The sequence below is a fragment of the Vulpes vulpes genome, chromosome 5 (assembly GCF_048418805.1).
Source record: "Vulpes vulpes isolate BD-2025 chromosome 5, VulVul3, whole genome shotgun sequence".
Classification (NCBI taxonomy): Eukaryota; Metazoa; Chordata; class Mammalia; order Carnivora; family Canidae; genus Vulpes; species Vulpes vulpes.
Window position 1 is genome coordinate 116,381,087 of NC_132784.1, and position 18,425 is coordinate 116,399,511.

General features: G+C 36.8%; 1 protein-coding gene across 3 annotated transcripts in view; it reads left to right on the forward strand.

Moving 5' to 3' along the window:
- Positions 1–18,425, forward strand: part of SEMA3D (semaphorin 3D) — a 204,354-nt gene that overhangs the window by 130,776 nt on the left and 55,153 nt on the right. For all 3 annotated transcript variants that reach the window (XM_072759789.1, XM_072759791.1, XM_072759788.1), the window contains exon 8: positions 7,281–7,423. In XM_072759789.1, coding sequence (XP_072615890.1) covers positions 7,281–7,423 — 143 coding nt within the window. The remainder of the gene's footprint in view (positions 1–7,280; positions 7,424–18,425) is intronic.

An 18,425-nucleotide genomic window follows, 5' to 3' on the forward strand; every position in this document is an offset into this window, starting at 1 on the left:
TTGAGAGTGTGACTCTATGGATTTTACCAAATAGAAAAACTTACCTTAGTTACTTAAAAACTTAGGTAACAAGATATGCTATGACTTTAAAAATAAGTACAGATTGTATTTCTTAATCTTCGAATGGCAAATAACATCATTTTGCCACTCTTTTCAGAGATAATTCTATTTATTTCATAACAGTGATATGTCCATAAAGAAGTGTGGAGCATTGCTAAATTAATAAATGTAGGAAATCTTCATTCAACTATTATTTGACTAATGGGCTTTTCTTAGTGCTGTGTGAAGGGAATTACAAAGTAGGAAAGCTTGAGTTGGTTTAACATTTAATAACAACTTTTGAGGACCCTTGGCATACTGAATGCTGTTCTGTTCCTGGACTTGGACCCTGGGAGGGTTACTGACCTCATAGATGATATAGATGATGACTGCACGAAGCATTAGAAGAGAGAGAGAGAGATGGGGCTGGAAAGTTGTAAATATTATCCTGACATCGCAAGGAAGTTAGCTGCTATGGTTTAGCTTTTTTTTTTTTTTTTTAGATATAATGGACACATAACATTATATTGGTCTCAAGTGTACAATATAATGATTTGGTATTTGTATTGCAAAATGATAATATTGCGAAATGATCTCCACAATAAGTCTATTAACATCTGTCACCATACATAGATGGAAATTTTTTGTGTGTGCCTGAGATCTACTCTTTTAGTGACTTTCAAATATGCAATATGGTATATTAACTACAGTCACCATGCTGTACATTACTTCCCCAAGACTTACTTTATAACTGGAAGTTTGTGCTTTTTCACTCCCTTCATCCATGCCCTGATGTTAATCAGGGAACTGGATCTTTGTTTTTTATAAAGGTAACTGACAGTAGCATGAAGAGAAGACTAAGAATGAGGATAGAAAAAGTAGCCATAGCAAGGATACAGGAAAAAGGTGGGACCAGAAGATCTTGACAGTGGAGACAGATGTGAGAAAATACAGCAATAAATACTTGAAATAGAAGATACTTGTTTGGGAGGAGAAGAATCCAACGATATGAGAATGGAATTCAAGAGAAGATTTTAGATACCGAGAAAACTTTGCAGTTAAAGAAGTCAGTAGAAAGGAAGAAAGCAGACAAGATACACAGAAGAGAAGTCTCAATGGATAGAATGCAGTCGAATGACTAGGAATCAGGGAACTAACATTTATGGCTCATTCATGGAAGAATGTTTAGTGATTGATGCCAGGAGACCATAGACCCTGGTTTGTTCTGGACACTTCCAGGCTGCCTCTAATGTTCTATGACTCTTTAAAGTGTCCGAGTTTAGACAAAAATCGCAGCTCTGTTTCTGTGGAATTTAATTACCAAGGTTTAAGTCCTGAGTATCACTTATTTGTGACCCTGGTCAAACCTTTCTGTGCATCTACATTCTTTGTCAAAAGTTCGTCATAATGATAGTGCTTAGTCACAGGGTGTTCTGAGGATTAACTTAGATCGTATAGGGAAGGTCATATTGGGAAGTCTGATGGAAGACAATTTTAAGAGCAGTTCAGTGTCAATGCTGTCATCACCCTCATTGTCATTATTCTTAAAGGTAAGAAAGGCGGGAGGTGGTCCTAAAACCCTGAAGGCCCTGTGGTTGACTGACATCTATTTAGCATTTGTAACCATTGACCCCTTTTTCTTTCTCTCTCTGTACATTTCATAATTCTGTGAGCTCAGCCACTCTCAGATGTCCAACTGTTTCCTGTGTTCGTATTTTTTGAAACTGTATTTCCAAACCTTTTTCTGCCACTCAGAGCCTTTAAAAATATTTATTTGGTGTCTTACATTTTCATCCCAGATTAAAAAAAAAATCGATTGTTCTGTAATGTGAATACAGGTATCGAAGCCTCCTCCCTGATATTGCCACTAATGTGTTTTGATTTTTTTTTTACATGTTGCTTAAGTTGCAATCCTTTGCTTGAGTTTCTTTAAATATATGCAGATACAGATATAGGTATAGATATGTGAAAGACTAATTGGATCTAAAATCTAAAATCCTGTGAGTCTAACTTAAAATTATCTTAGTTTCCCTCTCTAACCTGGCCTTCAATGCCAGTTTCCTGACTTCCATCTTAATTTTCTGAACGTTATCCATCCAGTTACCTTGAAGTTATCTTTGATTCCTTCCTCTCCACACCCCCTTTATCTTATCTATCACCAGGAGCCTTTACTTCCGTCAAAATATCTATTGGCCTTGTTGTTGCCATGGCCACCACCCTTCCAAGGTCTTCATCACTTGGCATCTGGGTTCTTGCCACTATGTTATTGTTCATTAATTCATTTTCTTACTGCTGATTTCTTCTACTTCAAACTTCTTTTATATAGCAGCCACGCTGGACACTACTTTAGGTACTTTTAAGGTATTGTTCTATTTACTGAGAGAGTTACTATTCCCATGTTACAGTTGGGGATCGATTAGAAACCAGATGTATCGTTCATAGCTAGTAGATGGGAGATTAAAACTCAGGATGTCTTTCTTGCTCTAGACACTTTTTCTTTTTATCATGTAGTTTGTGATCAAATTCTGCTTTTTTGAGTGCAGCCTGCAGGGGGCCCGGGCCTCCCACCTCCACGGGGTTTGCTTCCCTGTTCACGCAGCACGTGGGTGCCGCTCCGGCCGCAGCTTCCTAAAGGTGTCGCCAGGTAGAAGGCACTGACACACGTTCGGGATTGCAGACGATGGAGTCAGCGTCCGTGTCAGATCATGTCTCCTGTGTTGTAACATCGTCCTGTGCTTTATTCCTGGCTAGACAGTTTGAGAGTTGTTTTCCTGTTAAATTTTGTCCTCTATGCTTTCACATCTAGTTTAAAATCCTACTTTTTAGCTGTTTGGGACTAAACTCTTGTAAATTATTACATTCAGATAAAGTGAAATACAAGAATTAAATTACATTTGCAATTGAGTATGTTTAAATAATTAACCCTTTAAGAAATATGATCCTATGTGAATCTTATATAAGTCAAAAGAATCCTTTATGTTTGTGTATTTGTCATATTTTGTTCTCTGCCCTGCAGAGATTAACCAGGAGCTATCCTCTTCACTTGCCTGTCCAAGGATCCTTGTCAGAATTTCTCTAGGACTTTGCCTAATTCAGTTTCAGTAGCCTTAAGAAGTAGGTATCCTGACTCCTTCTTCGAGAGACTAATCCATCTATTAAATACCTCACCAGGAGCATGAAAAATTGCAAAGATGCAATGTTATGGGCAGTTCTAGATGAAGCCTTGATGGTTCCACACTTCTCTTTTTCACTTTCCTTTATCAACTTAATCTTAGAACTATCAAGAAATAGGAATGTAGATACAAATCAGAGTGGTTACTCAAATACAGTTGAGTTGTGAGAATTTTAAGATAAAGTTTAGAAGTATGACCATTTGGAAAATGAAAACAAACAAAGATGCCTCAAATGCATATGTTTTTGTTTTCTTTCCTGGAGTGGAAAAGAACTTTTGTTTTAAATTTTTATTTTTAACATATGGAGGCAGTTTTCATTTGAAATTTTTATTGGAGAGTTCTGTTGTCTCCAAATTCTTCTTCCACCAAAAAGGGTAACTTTTTAAAAAGTGGTAGCAAGAAGATACTAGAAGGATGGGATCTCTGGGTGGCTCAGCGGTTGAGCGTCTGTCTGCCTCTGACTCAGGGCATGATCCTGGAGTTCTGGGATCAATTCCCACATCAGGTTCCCTGCATGGAGCCTGCTTCTCCCTTTGCTTGTGTCTTTGCCTCTTCTCTGTGTTTCTCATGAATAAATGAATCAAATCTTAAAAAAAAAATACTAGAAGGAGTAAAGGAAACTAAGGCAGTCACTACTTGTTAACTCATCTGTGTGCAAAGAGCTTTATAAGGAGAAACGAAAGTGATGCGTACTGCAGGCTCCATGGGTTGATGCTAATGCTAATAGCTCATTTGTGAAAATGCATGATTTCAAACTCCATCACTATTAGAGCATGTCTTTTATATGCCGAAGGGGGAAAATGTGCTCTTATAATAAAGCCCAGGTGTCTATTGGTATCATTTTAAATTATTTAATGTAACAACTGTGCACGTCATACGCTGATGAAATGATAACTATTTTTACTCAAACTTGGCAGCAGCTCAGGAAAGAGTTTCTATATTAAAATACTAGCATCAATATTCTTCTAAGACAGGACCTCAATTGAATCTGTAAGAAAAATATTTTGTATTTTTGAAATGTATGTATTTTTAACTCATGTGTATTCTTATTATTTACATCACACAGTAGAGTATTATTTGATACTAACTCATTTTTCAGGATTATGTTTCTTCATATAATAAACATTTGGCTTAAAAACTCCATCATTCAGTTTTTTACAGTACTCTAAAATGGTTGTCTTATGGTACTTAAAAGAGAACCAACACTTAAAAGAGAATCCGATAAAATCATCGGTCACTGAATAAAGTGATTGTTCATCTGTGAACATCTAGGATCTCTTGATCATCTGTGTGATATATTGGTTGAAAGGTAAAAGAAATATACATTGGGAAATTATCTACTCTGCTTCCCCCACTGATGATAAAGCACCTGGAGTGTTAGACTAGTGTCATAGTCTACCTTTGACCATTTCACATGGTGATACTTGCGCTTGGATAAGGTTTTCAATATCCAAAGTAGGTTTTTCTGTGTATTTCTGCAGTAGAAGAATATGATTTGTCATATATTTTTGGACTATTTGCAGACTGTTTATATTCTAATTTGTTGTAGAATTGATTTTTTTGTTGAACTCTAAGCAAGTGAAGACCTAACAATTGGCTCCTCTAACCACTTCGCCCATCTGAGTATCTGAGGAAAGCTTTATAAGCAACTCTGTCTCACACTGGAATTACTTTTACCTGTAATGATTTTCTGTTTCACATTACTAAATTCTTATTACCTCTCTAGATACTATGTAAATTCTGTACCACAATGTTGTTTTTTTAAATTGTAAATTCAATCACTAAAGTGATAAGATACAAATGTTACAGAGTGACATGCTTCATGTTGAACTTTTATTTGAATTATATTTGAGTGCTATGATAAATTCTACTTGTGTGAATCCCCATTTTAAGTTCAAATATTTACTAAGATAAAACAAGCCAATCATATTTCTATAATTTATGTGTATTTTCAGTTTATCCCTTTTGTGTCCTGCTCCTACACGGGGGGGGGGGGGGGGGGGGGGGGGGCGGGCAAGCAGGAGACAGAGAATCCTTAAGCAGACTCCCTGCTGAGCGTAGAGCCCACTGTGAGGCTTGATACCAGGACCTTGAGATCATGACTTGAGCCAAAACCAAGAGTCACACACTTGACAGACTGAGCCTCCCAGGAGCTGCAAAACTCTACATGGTTTTCTAAAATTTATTTATTTATTTTTATGTAACCTAGGACTATATCAAAGTGAGATTATCAAGAGCATAAGAATCCATTGGAGTTCTAAACTTCAGGGAAAGAACAGGGAAATAATAAAGAACAAAAGAGAGAAAGTTCATGCACATAATTCCCCCTCACTTTCTTAAAGTTTCCCATTTATGTAAAGAAGAGATTGGATAGGAGACCCCAGTTGACCCAGTGTGGCTGACATGATCCACACTGAACTACCCATCACTTGGAATCAAACATTAACTTTTGTTTATTGAAGAGAGCTATTATGAAGTCTTGTTTACTGGGCTGTTGACCTACTGCTCTACATTAGCAGGGGGATGATTTTCAGGATTCCTGGGGTACATGACAAATAAGGCAATGTTGATCTTTTTCACCTACCACTTACTCTCTGTTTTGTTTGTTGTGCTGATGGTTGTGGTTTGAAACTTTTTTGTCTTCTCTTGCTTCCTGCTTCACTTCCTAAAGAGTGCTCTGGGGGGAGGGGGGCTTCCTTCCAGGCACATTATATTTTCTACTTAATTGAGGTCCTTCCTTAATAACCACTCTCTTTGTCTATCTTAATCAAAGGAACTATTTCTGAATTAGTATCACCTCATTACAGATCTGTTACCTGGTTCATTCACAATTCTATAAAACCAAGACTTAAAAATGCCCAATACTTTTTAAACAAAGGATTAGTAACACAAATTGGCTTCTCATTGGTGCAGTGCCAAGGGGCTAGTTGAGTTGCTAATATTTTTTTCACTTGACATGTATTATGGACATATTTCCATGCTAATACATTTAGAACTATGTATTTTATTTTTATCAGCTACCTCTTATTCAAACAAGTGTGTGGATGTGCTAAATTTTCTATCATTCTCTTGTTTGTGTTCATAATAATGATTATCATCCTCAAGATTTATTTAATAATAAATAATATTTATTGAACCCTTATTATGTATCAAGCACTATCATATAGCAAGAGTTTTACATATATTCATTCATTTGGTTAATGTATCAGTTATCCTACTAGGTGGATGTGTGGTAGCCTCATATCAGGCATGAAAAAATTGAGGCATAGAGAAGACAAAAAATTCACATAAGGCCACCCTTGTAGTAAAGGCGAGAGATAGGATTTAAACCTGCAAAGAGAACTTCAGAGTCTCTACTGGAGTCAACCAAGCACTATTAATTAGTTATCTTAATTTCTTTTTTTCCCATTAGCAGTTACACAAAATGCAGCTAATAACATCATACTGTATCAAAATTTGGGATATATTTATAGTTTTCCCTAAGCTCTTCACTATATACATTGTGATTTAAGAAACAGTGACTACGGGATGCCTAGGTGGCTCAGCAGTTGAGTGCCTGCCTTCGGCTTAGGGCGTGATCCTGGGGTTCCGGGATCGAGTCCCACGTCCGGCTCCCTGCATGCAGCCTGCTTCTCCCTCTGCCTGTGTCTCTGCCTCTCTCTCTGTGTCTCTCACGAATAAATAAATAAAATCTTAAAAAAAAAAAAAAACAATGACTCCATCAAATAAAAGGAAAATATAAAGTCATAGATTCTGCTGATATGAAAGGAATTTCTAAGTAACTTGGTTGGGTTCTAACAATCGTGAATATCAGCCAATCATGTTGTCACCCGTTCTCTGGAGTTCCTGGAGTTACGAGAGAACTTGTTCCAGACCTCTGTGTGCTAATACATATTTTTACATTGTGTCATGTTTATTTGTTATATGTCTCATTTCCCACATTCCATTCTTTTGTTTTGTTTTGTTTTGTTTTGTTTATTCTGCTGTTGTTTTCCATTCAAAGACACTAGCGCTATCTTGGCTGAACTGTCTCAGTATTTTAATTTGTAGCTTTTTTCTTTCAAACAGGAGCAAAATTCATTGGAACTTTCCCTATACCAGACACTTATAATCCAGATGATGATAAAATATATTTCTTCTTTCGGGAATCATCTCAGGAAGGCACCACTTCTGACAAGACCATCCTTTCTCGAGTTGGAAGAGTTTGTAAGGCAAGATATATTTATGTTACTTAAGGCATGTATGTATATGTATGAACAATTAATTGTGTGATGTTGAAGAAGAAGTTAACGTCCATCATTCATAAGTAGTAGGATGAATTAATACTATCTACATGAATAATTTTTAGGATCCAGAAGTGAAAAGAAAAAAAAAAAGATTCAAAAATTTCCAGTATTATAGGGATTTTTTTTTTTTCCAGTGTGAACTATTACTCAGGTTTGAGTTAGATCTCTGGCAGCTTGCTCCTTATGTAGACAGGTTATCCCTTTGCCAGTTTTCACTATTCCCAGTAAGATCACTGCATTTTCCTGGTCAGTGGAATTTAAAATGCTTTTATGCATTAAATTTGATTTTGAAATTGAAAGTAACATAATCACTGTAGTACTTTGAACACTAACAGAATCAGATCTGATATTTTATGAAAACAAGTCACACATGTAAAATTATGTATCTGTATAGGGATCAAATAAGTTGAAAATATGGTTATAGTAATACTACAGTAAATATTTTCTAGAGCATTTATCTAGGTTAGGTTTTTGAGAATAAATGATATAAGGAGGGGGAAAAAACAAATAAACCAAAATGCAAAACATTTAAAGAACACTGAAGTTCATTTTTTTAAGATTGTCATTTTATGTAAGTTATAGGAAAGCAATTTTATGAAACACTTCCATTTCTTTCCATTCAGGTTCTAATTTGAGTGAGTATAGGCTTTATAGAATAATAATGCTACGGGAATCACACTTTTGATTTCAATATATTATTTTTTTTAGTTGGTTTTATTTTCCTTGAAATAACTTTTCTTAAATAGCCAGACACCTTCCACGTAAACTCTTGTTATTCAGAAGAAGAGCTGTTAAGTTAATAAATACTCTCAATAGGAAGCTTTTTTTTTGGTCTTGTACAAACTTTTCATTTTCTTCCATTTGAGCCTATCACTTTTTTGTCTCAGTCTGTACCCTCAGGCTTTTGAACACTTCCAGGGACAGAAATACAAACCATCACAGCACTTAAAACTGCTAATGAAAACATGGCTTTTGAATGAGGCCAGCTTGTGAGCACACATCATTCTTTACCTAGTTAGTGTCCTAGCCAGTGATGCTGTCTCCCACTGATCCCTTCACCCCCAGGGGACAGAATTCTCTAAAAAGCATCCTCATTCTTTCAGAGTCCAAGAATTCACAGTAATTTCTCTTGAAGCCTCTTGCCTAGAGATGAATGGCTATTGCTTGGAGTAGCTGTAGTGTGTTAGTGTACTGAAGCATGCTTTATAACAACAGCATCCCCACCCTGAAAACCTGGGCCGTGGATTGACATCATTTATATAAATCTGCTACATTATATATGTCATAAAAGATTTACAAGTCACTTTCAGATGAACATACATAACAAGTGAGGTTTTGTGAATGAGTTCAATACTTATTTCTTACTAGGCCTAATGCATTTGATAGAAAATCATTCATTACAAAATGCTATTTTTACCCCATTATTATATATACTGAAAGCTAAGTTAAAGATGGAAAAATATATTAAAGAAAAATTTAGATGCCCTGTTTATAAACTTAAGTACTCAAAATATGATATAAACTCCAATTATCAGCCCTGGGATATCTTAATTATGAACAATCTTCTATAGAATTGAAAAGGCTGAGAGAATTGTAGTACAGGAATCCTCCCACCACAAAAAAATCTCTAAGGCCACACAGCAAGATTTTGTCATGCCATTGTGTTTGGATAAAAAGCTAACAAATTGTGAGATCAAATAAGGACATGTGATGGATGAATTTCCTTAAAAAAAAAAAAAAAGTTAGAAGGGAGGTCCCTCTTACATCTCTTCACCCAGGCACTGTTTCCAGTTAGTACCATCTTCAGAATTTCCTGCTACACATATGACCCATTGATCAAATGTTTGCAATATTTGGTTCTGCATGCAGCTTTCAAAATTTTTAATTGCAGCATGTCTTGCCAGTTTTTAACTTTACTTAATTATTTAGGATTAAAGTGTGGCAAAAACTGAGCATTTGTAAGTGGAGATTGCACTGACAAGATTAAAAATGACTTGAAGTCTTTTAAAAACTATGTCAGAATGGTAACAAGTTTTAACTAAAGAAAACAACTGTTGAGCATCATCATTGTTGCTGTTATATATTATCTTCACATAGAAATGTTCTTCTGACATTATTCAGAACATATTATTTCTCTCTGTTGGTTCATTTTTTCTTTACCCCCATGGGACTATTACAATATTGTTTTTCTGTTTTTAAGAAATAATATATGTACGTCTATGCTATGAAACAAAATTGAGTTCAATAGATAGAAGCAAAGATCCAAGGAGTCAGAGGTCATATTAGAGAGAATTAAGAGTGAACTGTCTACACTTTACTGAGTTTACAAATTTTTTTAGTAATGTGGGAGTCCTTTATACTGTCTGTTCCACCAGGATATTCCTACAGCTCATTTACTTAGAAATATTCTGGTTTTGTTGTTTTTATTTGTTTCCATTTGTAACTGATGACTTTGGGCCCCTAAATTGTTTACTACTTTAGTAGCTGAAGAGGGAGGAAGCTCTTAAATTGTTAACAACTTTCAATTTATTTATTGTTATTTTATTTTATTGACCTGTCAAAGATAATATTATTAGACTGAGTAGTGTATAGTAATTGATAAAGAGAAGGTTTTGGAAATAGGCAAAAATTATACAAAACTTAGCAAAGAATTGTTTATAGAATAAGGGTGAGTCTTTCCAATTCTATAACCCACTCTTTCATTATTATATCATTTCATTATTTTGACAATAACAAAATATGAGTTCTGTACAAAATGCAATACACTAGACACTGGTAGATAAGTAAAACACTGTCCCCGTTCTTTGAAACCTCATAGTACAGTGAAGGAAATGGAAACAGAAACAGATAATCACAGTATAATGTGACAAGGTTGGAGCAGAGAACACTGTGTATTTGGTGAAGCTCAAACATTGAATCCTACAGAGGGAGGAGGACTAAATCAAGGAAAGGAAAGGATAGGGCTTTCCGGCAGCATGTGACAGGGTATATTTGGTTTACAGAAGGATGAAATCTCCTAAGTAGAACTCGAGGGGGGTATATGAGTGGCAATGTCATTGGAGATTGGAGTGGTAAATTGGAAGAAAAGAAGTCTTGTTTCCATATGAAGGTGTTTCAACTTTATCTTGTAGGCAATGAGAAGTTATAAGTGTTTAGTAGTAGAGAAGTGACTTGATGGGTATATATACTTAGCAATAAGTTGAGGAACGCATCTGGATTAAGAAATATCTGGACTAGGGACCTGTTAGGTGGTTCCACAAAGATAATAGGAATGAGTAGAACTGTGAATGCATAGAATCTAGATGTAGATGTCTAATAAGTCTGTAATTTATTGCTAGTGTCTTATTAATTGCTTAGTGTCGACTATCTGTCCAACTGAACTTTACATGATGATGGGACTATTGCATATGCATAGGCTCCCACACAGTAGCCATGTGGCTGTATTAACATTCGATTAGCATGACCGAAGACTGATTTTTAATGTTATTTAATTTTAACCAATTTTACTTGATTTTTAGATTGATTGATTGATTGATTGATTGATTGATTGATGTGAGACAGAGAGAGAGAGAGGACAGGAACAGTGGGGAGGGGCAGAGGGAGAGGGGGAAGCAGACTCCCCACGGAGCAGAGAGCTGGATGCCGAATTCAGTGTGGGGCTGGGTCCCGGGACCCGAGATCACGACCTGAGCCCAAGGCAGCCCTTGGTAGCAACCGAGCTACCCAGGAGCCCCTAAATAAGTCTGACTTAAATAGCATCGTGTGTATTGTTAACTAACGAATTAAAATAAAAACTTAAAATAATAAAAATAAATAAGTGATATCCCATGGCCGTTGGCTACAGTATAAATATAGACTATCAGAGTGTTCACTTACTTAACAACCCTGTGCACAACTCTATGCTAAGTAAACAGTAGTTTTATAAAAGATAAAAAGTGATACTTGTATCCAATGAGTTTGCAGCCTAGTAAATAACATATGCATTGGCCAAGAAAACACAGATTAATGTATGATCGGAAAGTATGTTAAGTGCTAAAATTGGGAAAAACATCACAGGGTGTGGTTAGGAAAAATGGGTGGGTTTTAGGTTGGCTGTGAAAGATCTGTTGAGAAAGTAACTTTTGAACAGATACTGAAAATAATCAAGGAGTTGCAGGGCAAAGCTGACAGAGATAGAGAAGAATATTCCAGGCAGGAGGAAAAGCACGTGTGAAACCTCAGAGGCGGGAAAAAACATTTAAGAAGTCAAAAGAGCTTGTCTGTGACAGAGCATAATGAATACATGGAAAATTAGGATAGTGATTGCTTCCCCTTTAAAATATCATAAAATTTCAAGTCTTAGGAAGTCTTATCTTCCCCGTTTGTATCTAGGACTGATATTGCAAGTATGGACCTCATGATGCATCTGAAAGGCTGTTGGATCCTGGATGCATTTTAATTCTTACTGCTGCCCCCGAGGCTTTGATACTTGCCTATAGACAAGGACCTCTATATTCTTGGTCGTTGTGATTTCCAGAAGATAAGCAGGGATGAGGAACATTCAAAAAGAGAAATCTTCTGACATTTGAGACAAAAAACACTAAAACCAGTGTATGGGCAGAGATTTTCTACTTGGATATATCAAACTTGATCTGGCTCTGGGATGTGCTTCCCAAATAGTCAGTGGAAAATAGGAACCTGAGGCTCAGTAGTGTCTGGAATCATGACTTTGGAAATCACCAATATACTGATAGTTCTTGAAGTCATGGAAGTGTGTGAAGTTCCCCAGGGAAATACGTAGTACAAGATCAAAGAGCAAGGACCCAATCCTGAGGGACAATGATTTTTAAGAAAAAAAACAGTGGACTGTTAAGGCAATTGAGAAAAAAATAGCTTGATAGTTAGGTGGGAAATTGGATGACAGTGGTGTCACAAGTCAAGAGCAAAAGTTGTTTCAAGAAGACAGCAGTTGGGCAGCTCGGGTGGCTCAGCGGTGTAGCACCGCCTTGGGCCCAGAGCATAATCCTGGAGTCCCGGGATCAAGTCCCACATCAGGCTGCCTGCATGGAGCCTGCTTCTCCCTCTGCCTGTGTCTCTGCCTCTCTCTGTCTCTGTGTGTCTCTCATGAATAAATAAATAAAAAATCTTAAAAAAAAAAAAAGAAGAAGAAGACAGCACTTGTCAGTAAGGTCACACACCCAAAGGAAGTCAGATAAGAATGTGATTACAAATCAGGAAGTAGATTTGGCAGTAAGGATATCGTCAATACCTTTAGTGTGAGTGGTTGGATATTCAATGTGAAAGCAGACCTAGGCTTCCACCTCTAGGTGTAGACGCCTTCCTAGCTCTGCTCCTTAACTTAGGAAATGAGGGCACCTGTCTCTTCCATGACTGTGTTACCAAACAAATGAAAGACTTAAATGAGATCATATGCATTGGGATATGGCGGATCCTGAGGAAGGTACTGGAAAACCAGAGTGACGTAGGTCTCTATTTTCAAGCAGTCAATAATGCAGAAGATTGATGTGTGAATAAGGTAAGTTCCTTGTCATACTACAGAGAGTTAAATATCAAAAATCATGTGCACACAGGCACATGCACGCATACATCACGCATACACATTCACACTTTCGGGACCAGGGCAACTAGCTGCTGGGAGTGGAAGGGTGGTGTGTGCATGTTAGGGACAGGCGCTGGTTAGAGACAGGTCAGTTACTTACTAGAGGTTAGTGGGAAGACTGCAAACTTAATTAGCGTCAGTGTCTGAAATTGTTCTTATTTTGCCTTCATTTGTTAGCAATATTTGCACTTGGAGGGTGGATCTTCTTGCTGGACGTAGTCAAAAGAATTTGGAGATATGTCAACAATTTGAACTATGAAATTTTTAGACGAGAGGCATGGACAGAGAGACACCCTAAAAACAGTAAAGAAGCTGAATTAGGGTATCATTTCTTAGAAAAATATTGATCAAGGACAGAGAATAAGTACCTTCGTCTAAGGAATCTCTTTCCAACTCAGCCTGTCCATCTTTGTGTGAGAACGCATTTACTGACGATTTATTTCTCGGGGTGTCCCCACCTGCCAGGCAAAGTTCTTACTCCGTTTTCTCATCTTTATCACACGAGGCTGAGCCTAGATGGTCTCTAAAGACCCGCCTGGCTTTGTGATTCTTGATCCTGTCGTAGGGTCAATATTCTCAAGCGCCCAACGGTGCCCCTTCCACCCCGGTCTGCTCCCGCTAGCAGTGGGTCCCACGGGTCTCTGCGGCAAGGTGCATGCCACCTAAAAGGACAGGTGAAACCGCCCTGAACACTGCTTCTCTGGGGGGGTGGTCGTCACTGCCCGTGTGTGTCCCTGAATTCAAGTTCCAGGTGGAAATGCCAGTCACCCCAGGGAGGCCTGCTTGCAACTTTTCGCCTGAGGCTGTTTCAGGTTACTCTTGGATTCTCTTCACCGTTGGAAGCACTGTGGGCAGCTTGCTTAGGGGTGCCAGCCACTCTGGGTGCCAGCCTAGGCTAGGCCAGCTCTCCCCTCTGCTCTGCAGGATTCCCATTGTCCAGCCAGGAATTCAGTCTGGATGGTCCTTCCCAGCACTTGCCTGGGGGGCTAATTAATAGACCTTTGCTTCAATTCCACTTGCATTGTCCACGTTGATATATGGTCCTATTTGGACAATTGCTGCCTTTGAAGATTTGTGTTTTTAGGCCGATGACACATTCTGTGTGTATTGATCTCTGCCGGGTTGTGGGATTTTTTTTTCTTTTTTTTCTTTTTTTTTTTTCTGCTTACTTTTAACGTGTCACTTACAACCTAAATGAGAGATTTAGAGCTCTGAGCTACAGATGTGCTTTTGCTTCACTTCCATCTGTTTTCCTGTCAGAAATTCCTAGGCAAGAATTTATACTGTTGCCTGTGGCTTTCTTTCTTTCTTTCTTTCTTTCTTTCTTTCTTTTTTTTTAATTTACCAAGCTCTGATCTAACCTGAAAAACAAAACAAAACAAAAAACTGCTTACCGTGCCTAGACCTACCCAATTTTAACTGTTAAATTCTTAGAAATATACTGAAATTTTTAGTAGAGTGTATCATCAGGTCCAGCATGTCTAATAATCTTTACAGGCTTTTGGAGTAGTTCGAAAAACATGTTTTCCACTTTGATTCTCCAGTGGCAAATTGAAAACAATCATCGCTAAATGCTAGAGTCCTTTCCAGAAAAAAATAAAAAAACATATATAGGTTACCTTGAAAGCTTCTTCAGAATGGATGCCTTAAAATTATCATGCTTATTAATACCTGCCATACACGTTTTTTTGTCTATTTTGTTCTCCTCTTCCTTTGTCTGAGACGTTTGAGTTTGTATAGTTTTGTTTCTTTTACCACTGAGAGATTCAAGATTATTTGTAGGTGAAGTAGAAGACTCTTGATTTTGCTTTTATTTCTTAGTGGTCATGACTTTATTATTATCATTATTATTATTTTGCATATCAATGAAACAGCTAACATGATGAAAAGTAGTTACAGCACATTGCGAGGGAAGATCCAGGCTGAAAAGGAAAACACAACGATACGGTCCTGTCATTTGATTCAGTCCATGTAAATTCACTAACATTAGTTTACTTAATGTATTAAAAATGTCCCCATTTCAGCTCTGCTGTCAGTATAATAATACTGTCCTTTAGTGTATATGGCACGCTTTCCTTGTGAGGCTCTTGGAACCACTTATTCCAGATTCTACTTTTTTGTTTCTGTCTCATCACCCACCATTATAGTTTCCAGCTTCTAAACAGGCCATTCTGTGTTTGGATTACCCTTATCATTTTTATTTACTTATACAGCCCCATACAGACCATCTGGATTGAGGCTTACAAAAATTCTAAAATTAGTCTCTAGAAATAAGTGCGTGAATTTTGAGGGAGCACAGGGGGAGTACAGTGGGCAGCTGCTCTGAAATGTCAGCTGCTGTGGTCCCATCTCCAGTATTTCTTGGTGTAACGGGTCTTCAGGCGATTAGGAGCCACATCCCAACAGGACACTGTTTAGACCCCACAAAGGACAGCTGTTATCACAAATGACAGATCAGATAAAGAATATGAATGATGTATTGAAATACAGCAGACCTTACATTGAAAACACAAAAGTATCAAATTGCTCTAATCTTATTGAATGCATAAAAAAGGATCAATAGGAAGCCTGTGTGTTTACCTCAATTGGGGCAGTTTCAGTTATGGAAAAAATATGTTCATTGATTTACAATATTGTAGTACTTAGATTACACTTCAAAAGAAGTAGATGTTATTGATTCATTAATTAATCTCTGACATTAAATGTCATTAATGGCTGGAACTGGGGAGAAGTGTGCATAAAAGATGCATAGATGAGGGTTTTCAAAGTGTTGTGGGAATTCCATTCTCTTGACTGCACAAAGATGCAGAAAAGCATTAGGCAAAAGAACTGATTTTAAGCAAAGAAGAATTTGTGAACCAGTCTGACTCCAGCATCAAATCTTTCTTTCTCTTTTTCTTTTTTATAAGTGCTTAAGATGGGTCATTCTTCAGTATTTGTTGATCAGAAAAGCCTGGTGTCTTTCAACTTAAACTCATTAGTATGGTTACAGATGTCTGAATGCTAACCCATATTATAATGGAATACAACATGTCCACAGAAGGGTCGGTGATTTCATTGATTTATAAAGTCTTTAGGCGTGAAGAGCATTGGAGCTGAAAGTCATTTCTTATATTTTCCAAGAACTTCTTTTTCCTGAGATTCAGGTGAAAAGGACCATATTTATAAAGTGCTAAGAGATCCTCAAAGAGGATAATGTGTACAGATAACATTGTGTTTAGCAGATGAACCCAGCATAGTGACCCAAAGGTCAAAAGACATACTCAATGAAAGTTCATGTGTGACAGTTTGTAGCTACTCTACGTGTCTATGTAAGATTTATAAGACCTTGAATCTGCTGGGACAGTAGAAGCAAAATGGAATCACCATTAACCTGCTTTCTGACTCATCTACCCATTAGTAGCCTACAAGTAGTGATCATAGTATTTTATACTATGCAGCCGTCACTCAATCACCCGACTCAGAGAGAGTTTATTTTAAAGCTGCTGAAAGGTTGTAAATTGTGCTTTGTTTCATCTTTCATCTTTTCTGTTTTTAAAATTAAGAAATGTCACAAACATGTAAAAAGCCACAGAGAATAAGAAAATAGTCACCCTCTGTGCTCACCACCCAGATGGAACCCATGTGGTCTGGCTGGTTTACATTTAATTTCTTTGTTACTTTCATCTCTATTTCTGTGTAGAGACTGTCAAGGCTTTTGGCAATCTGACCACAAAGAAGCTGTGATGGAGTGGAGTGGAGAAGTGGCCGGTGACTCTCAGCTGCTGATTCTGACATCTCAATAGTAAATCTATTGTGTTAGTGAGATAGTTGCGTTCTTTAGAACTTCACAAAAATAAGCAAGGAGGTGACAATTTAGTACAAAAGTGGTTACCTCCCCTTTAGCCCTCCTCTGGGCTTAAAGTTCTCGGGGGATTTTGTGGCTTTCCAAACAAATCCAGGGGCTGAGAGCTGGTCAGCAGTCAGCCAACTGACCCTTGCCTACAGGAGAAATACAACTCCTTGTGAATTGAACTTTGCCATTCCAGGTCATGCTCCTGGATGTCTGTAAGAGTTACTATCCAGTCATTAAGTGCTTATAATCCACTCCTGAGAACGTGTATCCCAGAAATTATACTTGTTTCCCTGCTGACAGCAGGTGGCTTTCATCTTTGACCTGGACCTTTTTTTTTTTTTTTTTTGCTTGTTTTTTATCTTCTTTATTCCTTGAGGCCAGAGAAGGCTGCTAGATGGATAGGCAGGAAGATTTAAAGATTCTTTTGTTCAAAGGATTCCAATTTCAATTTGTCAGGTTAAATATATATACATATATATTATATATATATATGTGTATATATATATATATATATATATATATATATATATACAGCCTACAGTATGAGACTACAGTATGCAGGCTACAGTATGAGACTCTTTCCCATCCAACAAATTTGAACCTAGAATCATTAGAATTTTGTCATAGTTTGTCTTAAATAGGATGATAACTGCAAATAGAAAGAGGGTGCTGTTTGAAAATGGACATTTATTGTTACTTTTTATCTCACAAAATGTTTAAAAGAGAATGCCATTGCTAATTTTTATGATGAAGTAGTGATGTATACACCTGTTAAAGGAATGTTGTAAAGCACATATTATGTATCTGTTTATTCATTTAACAAAATAATTCAAGCAACTACTCTGCTAGGGGTAAGGCAGTGAACCAAACATAGTCCCTGGCGTTAAATTAATGGTAGCTGATAAATTCCCTTGTGTATATTGAATCAACACTTTTTAGTATTTCTTGCTGACTCAAAATATGCAAATATGGACAATGAAAAATTTTAAATATTATACATGTGTGTGAAGAATGCACTAAAATTTAAATATTTTAACTAGAACTTGGCTTAGTACAAGTAGGGCTCTGCTAAAATAAAAATATTTTATATTTTTATAAAAGAACATGTGAATTTAAAAAGATATAAATCAAAGTTCATGAGAAAGATGGTGAGGTATCTTACTTTTTATTTTTAAATTTATTTAAAAATCTCTTTCTTTCTGAGTGACTCTAGGTAACATATTTCTCCCTGAAATCCTATAAACATTAACACAGAATTTACCATTACTAGAAGGAAGCATTAGTGTTTTTGCCTATTCATATTAACATCTGGATTTATATTTATTAAATGATCTGAGGATGTGAGCAGTAAAATAAAGGTCATGTCTAGATAAATCTGTCTTCACAACTGCAGCCATCATTAATCATCCAATAGCTGGCTGAAATATTGGTTATTTTTATTATTGAGCAATGATACTGCAAGAGTGGAAACACCATTTACAAAACCTAAATTC